Here is a 12,180-nt window from a genome sequence, read left to right as displayed (position 1 = left end):
TGGGTTCCTGCTTTCACTCTTATTTTTGGGACCTGAAGATGCTTAACTGTCATGTCAAGTCTGATAAGTGTTAGAAGATAGTTTTGAGGGATGCCTGGGTGGTTCAGTGGGTTAAGCATCTGCCTTCAGCTCAGGTCATGATCCCCGGGTCCTGGGATCGAATCCTACATCAGGCTCCTTGCTCAGCAGGGAGCCTGCTTCTGCCTGCCACTCCCCCTGCTTGTGCTCTCTCTCTGACAAATAAATAAAATCTGAGAAAGGAGTCTGATGCAGGGCTTGATCCCATGACCCCTAGGTCTCGACCTGAACAGAAACCAAGAGTTGGACACTTAACCAACTGAGCCACTCAGGCGCCCCAGATACAGCTAAATCTTAAGAAGAAAATTTATGGTTGTAAATGCCTATAACAATAAAGCAGAAAGATCTCAGATAAAAACCCTAAACTTCCACCTTAAGCATTAGAAAAAGAGCATACTAAAACTTAAGCAAACGGAAGGAAATTATAAAGATCAGAGTGGAAACTAATGATAGATAGATAGATAAATAGATTTTGATAGAAAAAATGTATCTAGAATACATAAATAACTCTTAGAACTCAATAAAAAGACAACTCTATTTATTATAGTATATATATATTATATACTATACATATATATACTATATATAGTATCTAATATATATAAATAGTAACAACTTTATAATAAATATATATATAATACATATAGTAAATAAATACATATACTATATATATATATATATATATATATATATATAGTATATGGTATAATAACTCAAATAAAAACCACGCCAGGTTCTGAATAGATATTTCTCAAAGGAAGATGTACAACTGACCAATAAGCACACAAAAAGATGTTCAACATCATTAGTCATGAGGGAAACGCAAATCAAGAGTAAAATGAGATACCAGTTGATACCCACTAGAATAGGTACAATCAAAAAGTCAGGGGGCACTTGGGTGGCACAGTCAGTTAAGCATCCAACTCTTGGTTTTGTCTCAGGGTCGTGGAATCAAGCCCCGCGTCGGGCTCCGTGCTCAGCTTGAGATTTTCTTTCCCTCTCCCTCTGCCCTTCCTCCCCACACTTGCTCTCTCTCTCTCAGATAAATAAATCAATCTTTGAGAAAGTCAGATAATAAGACATGTTACTGAGGTTGTTGAGACCCTGGAATCCTCATATACTGCTAGTGCGAATGTAAAATAATGCAGCAACTTTGGCAAACAGTCTGAGTTCCTAGAATGATTAAATATATTTTTTTAAAATTTATTTATTTGACAGAGAGATAGCACAAGTAGGCAGAGCGGTAGGCAGAGGGAAAGGGAGAAGCAGGCTCTCTGCTGAGCAGGGAGCCCGATGCGGGGCTCGATCCCAGGACCCTGGGATCATGACCTGAGCCGAAGGCAGCCGCTTAACCGACTGAGCCACCCAGGCGCCCCTTGAATGGTTAAATTGAAAGGTATCGTATAATCCAGCAATTCTACTCCTAGGTATATACCCAAGAGAAATGAAAACATATGTCCACACAAAAACTTGTATATGAATATTTATATGGAATCATTATTTATCATAGTCAAAAGGTAGAAACAACCCAAATGTCCATTTTATGGGCAAATGGATGAAATGTGGCATATACATACAATGGAATATTATTTAGCCATTCAAATGAATAAAATATTGGTATGTGTTATAACTTATATGAACCTGAAAACATCATGCTGAGTTAAAAGAAGCCAGTCACAAAAGTCTACATTTTATATGATTCCATATTAATTAATAATTGTATTAAGGTCCAGAATAGAGAAATCTATAGAGACAAAGTAGATCAGGGGGCAGTGATGAGGGGGTAGGAGGGGTGATAGCTAAGGGTAGAGGGTTTGTTCTTGAGGTGATGAAAACATTGAAAAATCAACTGTGTTGATGGCTGCACATACCTATGAATAGGGTAAAAACCACTGAATTGTACACTTTAAACGGGTGAATTGTATAGTATGTGCATTATATATCAATAAAGCTCTTTAGAAATGTTCTATGGGCATCTTAAAAGTTTTATATAAAGATTTTTTAAAGCATACAAACATTTATACATATCTATTAGATCACCCTCATTACTTGCATTATTCCCAGATGTATTTTTAACTAGCTTTTTATAAAAAATTTCATTTCTATGATCTCTCATGACATAAGCATGGGTATTCAACCTCTCTACTATTATTCTGTATTGTCCATTTCTCCTTGAAGGTTCTCTAGAGTTTTGTTAGTTTATAGTCTGTTCTGCATTCCTCCCATCCCAAAGCAAAGTTCCCTCTCCCCACTTAAGAATGTTTTCATTTTCATTTTATATATATTTTTATGCTAATTCATGGTTGAAGACGTATGTGTTATAGCCTCATTGTGGATTGCAAATCAGTATAAAAATATTCCTCCTTGATTCCTACAACACTTTGGGTGTCTATATTAATATCATTTTTCCAAATTTCTTTCTGATATGTCTCTAGTTTTCTAAAAGGAAACCATTCTGAGTCACTTTGTTTTTAAGGTGTCTGCTATATAGCATGGAACTGAGTTCCATTTTTTAACCTGAGTTTTATTTTTTAATTGATGAATTTATTCCATAAATATATGTAGTGTTGTGTTGTTTTGTTTTTTCTTTCTAGCAGGCTCCACACCCAGCGGGGAGCCCAATGTGCAGCTCAGATTCTCAACTGTGAGATCAAGCCCTGAGCTGAGATCAAGGGTCGGAGGCTTAACTGACTGAGCTGCCCAAGCGCGCCAATGTTTATATAGTCTTACATGTTTTCCATTCTCTATTTTATGTATTTTTTCCTTTTCAGATTTTATTTATTTATTTGAGAGAGAGAGAGAGGGAGCACGAGCAGGGGGAGGGGAAGAGGGAGCAGATTCTCCACTGAGCAGGGAGCTGGACTCGAGGCCTGATCCCAGGTCCCTGGCATCAGGACCTGAACGGAAGGCAGACGCTTATCTGACTGAGCCACCCAGGCACCCGGTATTTTTTCTTTTGTTACAAATCTACTTTTTTCATTTCCCTTCCTTTTACTCTCCTGTTACTCCTACCATTCTTCTAAATATTTTAGACGTTTTATAGTTTAATTCTTTTAGAAATAACTTATAATTTTAAATACTACAACTTACACATGTATTTCTTGATTTACCAACTTCAAAGATGAAAATAGCTCACTTATACTTCTTTTAGCCTGCCTTTCTTCTGCCTGTCTCCTTGCTGATTTTTTTGTTTTTTTGCCTTGCTTTTTCTGTGTGGATGCCTGTACAATGTGCTCTTTTTCTTTAAAGTTCAGTACTACCACCAACATATGTCTGGGTGTTGATTAGTACATATAAATTTTCCCCTAGGACTGGGGTAGGTCCTTTTAAATTGCAGGTTCAGTTTTCCTTATTTATGTTATTATTTTTTGTTATCTTCTTTAGAGACACTAACAGTTATCACTGTGTTAGATCTCCACTGTCATTCTTCAAATTATTTTTTCTAATGGCTTTCATCTCCTTTTTCTGTTACAATTCTTTTCCTTCATTTTGTTCTCTGATCCCCTGAATCTCTTTACCTCTTGTTATTATCTAAACTTTATTTAATACATTTCATTTCTTCTATAATTATTCATAGTTTAAAACATTTAGGAAAAAATTTGTTTTCTAGAACATGCTTTTACAGATTGTAGTCCCACCTTTCTTTTCCAAACTATGTCTCCTATGCTACTCACTGCAGAGTTGCAATTTTGTTTTTTCATCTTATACATTTTTTTTATTGTGGTAAAAAACATACAACATTAAATTTACCATCTTAACCATTTTTAAGTATACAGTTCAGTAGTGTTAAGTATATTCACATTGTTGTGCCACAGAACTCTAGAACTTCTTCATCTTGCAACATTAAACACCATATCCATTAAACACCAATTCTGCCTCCACCCTTTCTACCAGCCCTGTGCAAATACTTTTCTATATTATGTTTCTGTAATTCGGACTACTTTAGATACTTCACATATGTGAAATATACAGTATTGTCCTTTTGTGACTGGCTTATTTCACTGAGCACAATGTCCGTGAGTTCATCTATGTTGTAGCATGTGACAGGACTGCCTTCATTTTTAAGGTTAGATAATATTCTATTGGATGTAGGTACCACATTTTCTTTTTTTTTAATTAATTTTTTTAAGATTTTATTTATTTGTTTGATAGAGAGAGAGTGCAAGTAAGTAAGGGGAGCAGCAGAGGGAGAGGGAGGAGCAGGCTCTCCTCTGAGCAGGGAGCCTGATGCGGGACTCGATCCCAGGACCCTGGGATCATGACCTGAGCCGAAGGCAGACCCTTAACCAACTGAGCCACCCAGGCGCCCCAGTACCACATTTTCTTTATCCATTCATCTGTTGATGGATATATGGGTTGTTTCCATAACTTGATTAATTGTAAGTAATACTGTGATGAACATAAGTATGCAGATATCTCTGAGATGTTGCTTTGAATTATTTTGGATATATACCCAGATGTGGGATTGCTGAATCGTGGTAATTCTATTTCTAATTCTTTGGGGGAACCTTGATACTATTTTCCATAATGGCTGCAACATTTTATATTCACACCAACAGTGCACAAGGGTTCCAATTTCTCTGCATTGCTGGGACAATAGTTACTTTCTGTTCTTTTTGTTAACATCCTAATGGGTGTGGAGTGGTATCTCATTGTGGTTTGTGATTTCCATTTCTCTGGTGATTAGTGATTTCAAGCATTTTTTAATATGCTTGTTGGCTAGTCATATATCTTCTTAGGAAAACTGTCTATTCAAGTACTTTGCCCATTTTTAAATTGGGTTTCTTTGTTGTTGAATTATAATAGTTCCATGTATAGTCTGGATATTAACCAGTTACCATGATTTGCAAATATTTTCTCCCCATTCCCTAGGCTGCCTTTTCACCCGGTTGTGTCTTTTAATGCAGTTTTTAACTGAGTAGTATAATTTATTTATTTTTGCTTTTGTTGCCTGTGCTTCTGTGTCATATCCAAGAAATCTTTGCCAAATCAAATGTCATGAAGCTTTTCCCTTGTTTTCTTCTAAAAGTTTTTTTAATTTAGCTCTTATATTTGGATCTTTGATCCATTTTGAGTTAATTTTTGTGTATGGTAAAAAGTAAGGGTTCAACTTCATTCCTTTGCATGTGGATATCCAGTTTTCTAACACCATTTGTTGAAGTGTACTTTCTCCACTGTGTAGTCTTGGTACCTTGTGGAAAATCATTTATCTTATACATTATTTTATCTATTGATCTTGATGTGAGCATCTGCATCTGGGCTATTTTCAAAATACAATATGGATAGATCAGCTCTTTGACTTCTTTCTTTCCTTATCTAGGTATGTTCTATTTTCCTCTAGAGGTAAAGTTTGACAGCTAGGTAGTAATGACTTATGTTCTATATGTTCTTTTACGTTAGAAATAGGGGGCCATGGGTAAACATGGCCTTTTACTTGGCTTTTACTATTATTTTTTAAAAGTTTGTATTGAGGCTCTGTCTGTCTTTATCACGGTCTTCCGCAATGCCTTCAGATTTTAGGTTTTCCCCTGTTTCAGTACTGAGACATGATACTTCTATTATTATCAGCCTTAGGTATTTATTTGTAATCCTGTTTCTAAGTTCACAGTATCTTTTCCCAGAGGTAATAATTATTTTACATAATGAAGTGATTTACATGAGAAAGAAAAAAAAGAAGAAAAAGAAAAATGGATCTCTATTTAAATTGTGAGGCAATGTTATTATCAGAATAAAATGGGGAGCACCTGGGTGGATCAGTCAGTTGAGTATCCGACTCTTGATTTTGGCATGGGTCATGATCTCAGGGTTCTGGGATTGAGCCCCACATTGGGCTCCACGCTCAGTGGGGAATCTGCTTGAGGATTCTCTCTCTCCCTCTCCCTCTGCCCCTCCCACTGCTCATGCTTTCTCTCTCTCAAATAAATAAATCTCAAAAAAAAGAAGAATAAAATGGAAACACACAAACACAGGCCTTGTCTCTTTCTCACTCTCTGTCACTCCCCTTGTACTCCCCACCCCACCCCCCTGCCCCAATCCCATTACCTGCAATATCTATCTGCAAGGATTCTTTTTCTTTTGTCCAGGATTCCTTAGGAACTGTCCTCTTACTATGGATCTCCTCTTTCTGTTTAATGGCTTTAGTGTCTGGTAGACTTTCAGTCTTTAGGTCTTGTAGTCGAGCTGAGTGCTCTGCATCAGCAGCACCACTGGAACCTAAGAGAGGTAAATTAACACAGTATCCAGACAAGAAGTTGACAAAAAAATATTTTAAAATACCTCTCAAGCATCTAATATGTGAAAGGCACTATTACTGGTATTGAAGAAAAAAAATAAAAAGACCATTTAGAAATGTGTTTAGAAACTATTAATCCATACTGGAGTTAAAAAATATACAAAAACATGGGGTGCCTGGGTGGCTCAGGCATGGTTGGTTAAGCATCCAACTCTTGATTTCGGCTCAGGTCATGATCTCAGGGTGGTGGGACTGAGCCCTGCCATCAGGCTCCGTGCTCAGCAGGGGAGTCTGCTTAAAGATTCCCTCCCTCTGTCCCTCCCCCAATCTCATGTGCATGCACTCTCTCTCTCTAAAATAAATAAAAGATATACATAAACAGATGTCATACAAAGTAAAAGAATTACTGCATAAGAGTAAGAAATGTATGTACTCAAAAAGGGAGAAACTACTTCTAGCTAGGAGGATCATGAAAGAATTCTAGAGTAAAATAACAACTGATTTGGGTGTTAGAAGATAGCTAACCTGGGATACACTGATTCAGAAAGAGAAAGGTATTTTAGGCAAAGGTAACTACATATGAAAACAAGAAAGTCAGGAAAGCAACTGAACATCTAAGAAATAGAGCAAGTATATTGTTTATTTGAATATAGAATTTATAAGGAAAAGAGGTATCTAAAAAGTTGTTTGGGAGCTGATTTTACTATTCTGAAAGACTGTACTAAAAGAGTTTAGATTTTACTTTATTTTATTTTTTAAGATTTTATTTATTTATTTGACAGAGACAGAGATAGCAAGAGCAGGAACACAAGCAGCGGGAGTGGGAGAGGGAGAAGCAGGCTTCCCCTCAAGGAGGGAGCCCGATGTGGGATTCGATCCCAGGACCCTGGGATCATGACCTGAGCCGAAGGCAGACGCTTAACGACTGAGCCACCCAGGCGCCCTAGATTTTATTCTTAAGGGCAATAAAAACTTTCTGATTGTGAGATCTGTTACTAGAACATTCATTAAACAACAGAAAAAAAGGGGGGTAAAATTTTGAAATGTTGTCCAGAATATAACTTAACTTACGAGAACAAGCAATACACAAAAAAAGAGAAGTGGCTAATTATGCTCCAAAATGTTTCTATTTATAATACTGGCAGAGACTACCAGCTGTCCTCTGAAATCCATTTTCCTTTCCTCTAAAATAAAACCCTGACAATAGAGTGGACAGGTTGAGGGGATCTTGTGTCCTTCAAATTCCTCCAAGTGCATTCCTTCAGGAGCACAAAAGCTCGTTTCCAGTCATTAACTAGTTCAGAATCTGAAACAGAAGCAACTACAGGCAACCAGTATCCCTAGTCCTATCCCTAGGTCCCTGAATAATACCCCCAAGAGCAGCCCTAGCTATCAGCCCTTGGAAATAATTCTGAAAAAGGAACTCATGTCAAAACAGTAAAATGAAGAATCTAAAAAACAACAACAACAATAAAAAACAATGGGCTTTGGGAAGATTTTGATTTGGTGGCCTGCTGGGTAAAAGAAATTTTGATAATGTTTATTTGGGGAGAGAAAAACAAAGCAAGTGTATCCTAGCTCTTAAAGTATTACTTAAAACTCAACTGGAGAAAATAAGAGGTAAGGATCAGCTGAGAAGAGAGGCAGAAATCGAATCCCACCTTAGACATCCAAATATTTTCAGACTGTATGGTTACTTCTATGATGCTACTAGTTTACCTAATTCTAGAACAGGCACCCCTTGGATCTGTCTATGGAGAACGTCACAAACAGTCAGTCTGATGAGCAGAGGACTGCTACTCTTCTATAACAGGACTGGCAAATGCCCTGTCTTACTGTCATTCAAAGAGATATTCATGGAGACATTAAGCCAGAGAATCTTTCAATCTTAGGAACCTTGTAGGGAGGGGTGCCTGGCTGGCTCAGTTGGTAGAGCATGCGACTCTTGATCTCATGGTTGTAAGTTCCAGCTGCACACTGGGTATAGAGATGACTTAAAAAAATAAAATCTTAAAAAAAACAACAACAACAAAACCTTGCAGGGAGAGAAATCCCTGAGCCAGGGCTGCTGTATAATCTGTCAGAACAGGCTACTGACATTTATCTTACTGCTGCCTGCCTGCAATCTAGAGCACTACAGAGTTGTTTTCTTGTTTGTTTGTTTTACTGAGCAGGTAGTACTCTGGTCTCCCTACTCAGAAAGTTTCACTTCATTAAACATGACAATCTGAAATGAAAGAAGCCACGAGACTCCTGCTGACTTCACTGGTTTCATAATCTGGAGACAAGGTTCAATTGCAGCCACCCCACAGCTTCTTCTGAGTAAGGTGTCCTTGTGGAAGATGAAGCTGGGGTTCAACTGGGGGGACAGTGACCACTTTGCTCCAACTTGATCACTTAAAGAGCCATGCTATAACCTTCCAAGTAACTAAGGGTGTGTGTTACCTACTGGATGGCCAAGCCTGGTAAAGCTGTCAGAATGAACATGTGATTCTTTCTTTCACATGCGAAAATGAAGATTTTTGTATTAAAAAAAAAAATTAGAACCTTGACTTCACTGGGCATATGGTTACCAGAATAAAGATTATATTTCCCAGCCTCCTGGCAACACAGCTTGGTATGAATGTGTGACTTAAGTCCGGCCAATAGAATGGAAGGGGAATGGTACACGTAACATTTGAGAAGTATTTAAAGAAGGAATATACTTTTTTCTTTCCCTTTCTTCCTTTCTGCTGGCTAGAATACAGGACTGATGGCTAATGCAGGAGAATGGAGGCTAAAAATGTTGGAGCAACAGGAGAGAAAGAGCTTTGTTCCTTGATACAGTGGAGTCCACATCTGGATTTTTAAAAGAAAGAGAAATAATTTCCTGTCTTCTTTAAGCCAGTGTTACTTTGTTTTTGTTTTTATCTCTCAGAGCCAAAACAAATCCTAACTTTAACACACTATTATAGTCATTTTTAATCAGCATAATCCCACTGAAGTAAATTAACTGGATACGTACTTAAGAAGTAAACAAGCTGAATTCCTAGAGAAAAAGGTTTATGTACAACAATAGTATTAAAGAGAGCATCTTGTGGAACTGCATTTTTTATCAGTAAAGTCCATTATGTGAATTTCTGGTAATGAGATTAACTTGTGTACTATAGTCACAAAGTTGTCCAGAAATGTCTTAAGAGCTTTAAAAATGTTAATTTTACCTGCCAATCTATACCAAAAAATTGCAGCTAATACTCTATTTCACATATGAGCAAGACAGAGAAGGGCTGAAGACAGTAAGGGAACAGAGAATACTTTTCTGTTTATACTCATTTTAGAAGGCCAGAAGAAAATAATACACAGATAATCCAGTTCAGTTACCTTCAGTGGTTTTCTGCAAGGATTCTTTTTCTTCAGGTTGGGCAGCCTTAGTCACTGCCTTTTTATTGTAGATCTCCTTTTTCTGGTTTTTATCTGAGACGTCTTCATCCCCAATGATGGAAACTTGAACTTGGGCATCTGGAATAATGACATCATGTAATTCCATGGAGAAGGAAAAGACAATAAACGCAAGAGGCAAGTAAACCACCCCCCAAAAAAAGTCCAAACAAAACCCCAAACCTCTTTATATATTAAGAAAAAAAAGCATCTCCTAGGCCCCATCACAGCTTTTAAGTTGTGACAGTTATGGTGGGTTTACAACATAAATTGAAAAGCTTTTCCTATTTTTCTGTGTACAATGATGGTTTAAATAAAATACCACTTTATTTTTAAATTTAAATTCAATTAATTAACATAGAATGTATTACTGGTTTCAGAGGTACAGGCCTGTGATTCATCAGTATTATATAATATCCGGTGCTCATTATATTACATGCCCTCCTTAATGCCCATCACCCAATTATCCCAACCCTCCCTCCACCACCCCCTCAAGCAACCCTCAGTCTATTTCCTACGATTAAGAGTCTCTTATGGTTTATCTCCTTCTCTGGTTTTGTCTTGTTTTATTTTTTCCTCTCTTCCCCTATGATCCTCTGTTTTGTTTCTTAAATTCCACATATGAGTGAGATCATGTGATAATTGTCTTTCTCTGATTGACTTATTTTGCTTAGCATAATACTGTCTAGTTCCATCCACGTCGTTGCAAATGGCAAGATTTCATTTTTTGATGGCTGAGTAATATTCCATTCTCTATATATACCACATCTTCCTTATGCATTCATCTACTGATGGACATCTGGGCTCTTTCCATAGTTTGGCTATTGTGGATATTGCTTCTATAAACATTGGGGTGCAGGTGCCCCTTCAGATCACTACATTTGTGTCTTTGGGGTAAATACCCAGTAGTGTAATTGCTGAGTCGTAGGGTAGCTCTATTTTCAACTTTCTGAGGAACCTCTATACTGTTTTCCAGAGTGGCTGCACCAGCTTGCATTCCCACCAACAGTGTAGGAGAGTTCCCCTTTCTCCACATCCTCACCAACATCTGTCGTTTCCTAACTTGTTAATTTTAGCCTAAAATGCCACTTTCAATGAAATCTGTTCTTCACCAGTTTGACACAACAGTTAAAAAAAAATCAATTGTCTTTTTCAAAGTATAAAAGTGGATGTGAACAACTCTTTTGAGTTCTTAGGTTTATTCAAAGTTTTTGTCACTTATTGAGCCAATTTTGATATTTCACATCATCCTAGAAAAGTATCTGTACCATCTAGATTTTATATATAGTACTCTTACGATTTTTAAAAACCTCCTGAAATTATATCCTTTTAAAATGGCTTAATATTTTCTATTTTCTTTCTGTTTTTCTTGGTCATACTTGCTAAAGATTTATCTACCTTATTGTTTTTTTTTTATCTTTTTTTTTTTTTAAAGATTTTATTTATTTATTTGACAGAGAGACGGACAGCGAGAAAGGGAACACAAGCAGGGGGAGTGGGAGAGGGAGAAGCAGGCTTTCCGCGGAGCCGAGAGCCCGATGCGGGGCTCAACCCAGGACCCTGGGATCACAACCTGAGCTGAAGGCAGACGCTTAACGACTGAGTCCCCCAGGCGCCCCTATTGTTTTTTTTTTTTTTAAATCAGCTCTTTCTTTCTTATTATATGAGAAAACTCAAGTGTAAAATATGTTACTAAATATATTAAAAATCACCAATAAAACAACTAGGATAACAATAATGGTTATGTTTTTACAATGGGTCAAAAAGAGGTTCAGCTCATCACTAAGTATGAATATTTTTCAACAAAGAAATCAGAAAAGCGATAGAGTTTAGTAAAGACATAATGTGTCTACCAAAGAGTTTAAGAAATAAAACATTACAGATATGATTCCCTGTGTAAAGCCTCAGAGATGACATTCTCTGTCTTTAGGGTAGCAACCTTTATGCTGAATTTAGAGTTTATCAATTTCAAGGATGTTTCTGAATTTTTTTACTTTATTGCATGTATTAATCAACAATATGCACCCAGACTAGAACATAGAGCTATACTATGTTTAAAAATTGCCCTGGGATCAGCAGTAACTATTTAGCTAATAGCTATGCACAGGATTAAAAACAGTAAATGGAATAAAGCAACACAGGGAATTATACATGTAGAATTTTCAGTGGCCACTGGAGTCTCCATTTAATAAATACAACCATGTATCAACTAGGGAAGTACAATGTCAGGGATGCAGAGGAAAAAAATCAAGTAGGTCTTTAAAGATTAAAAAGTTTCATAAAAGAGTGGGGCCTATATCTGGGGATAGGGTTGAAAACTCAAAATACCCACAGTGGCGAGACAGATAAGGTGGACAAATGAAGCAGACTGGCTCTGAGAAGTGAGGGGACTTGAAGCAAACACGAGAATGTACATCTTCTCTGCAGGGAACAGCCAAGCATCAGGGGCAGGT

At 37.1% G+C, this 12,180-nt stretch overlaps 1 protein-coding gene and 1 pseudogene across 1 annotated transcript in view; one reads left to right on the top strand and one right to left on the bottom strand.

Moving 5' to 3' along the window:
- ALMS1 (ALMS1 centrosome and basal body associated protein) overlaps nt 1-12,180 on the bottom strand; it is a 180,857-nt gene that overhangs the window by 48,473 nt on the left and 120,204 nt on the right. Inside the window, exons 14-15 of the mRNA XM_081797285.1 lie at nt 9,671-9,808; nt 6,121-6,291 (exon numbers count right to left, since the gene is read on the bottom strand). Of these exons, the coding sequence (XP_081653411.1) occupies nt 6,121-6,291; nt 9,671-9,808 (309 nt within the window). The remainder of the gene's footprint in view (nt 1-6,120; nt 6,292-9,670; nt 9,809-12,180) is intronic.
- LOC102727766 (aurora kinase A pseudogene) lies at nt 6,693-8,213 on the top strand (annotated as a pseudogene).

The sequence above is a fragment of the Leptonychotes weddellii genome, chromosome 10, assembly GCF_054177405.1.
Source record: "Leptonychotes weddellii isolate Sample4059 chromosome 10, ASM5417740v2, whole genome shotgun sequence".
NCBI lineage: Eukaryota > Metazoa > Chordata > Mammalia > Carnivora > Phocidae > Leptonychotes > Leptonychotes weddellii.
Note: the sequence above shows the minus strand (reverse complement) of the source record. Positions and strands in the feature narration are given on the sequence as shown.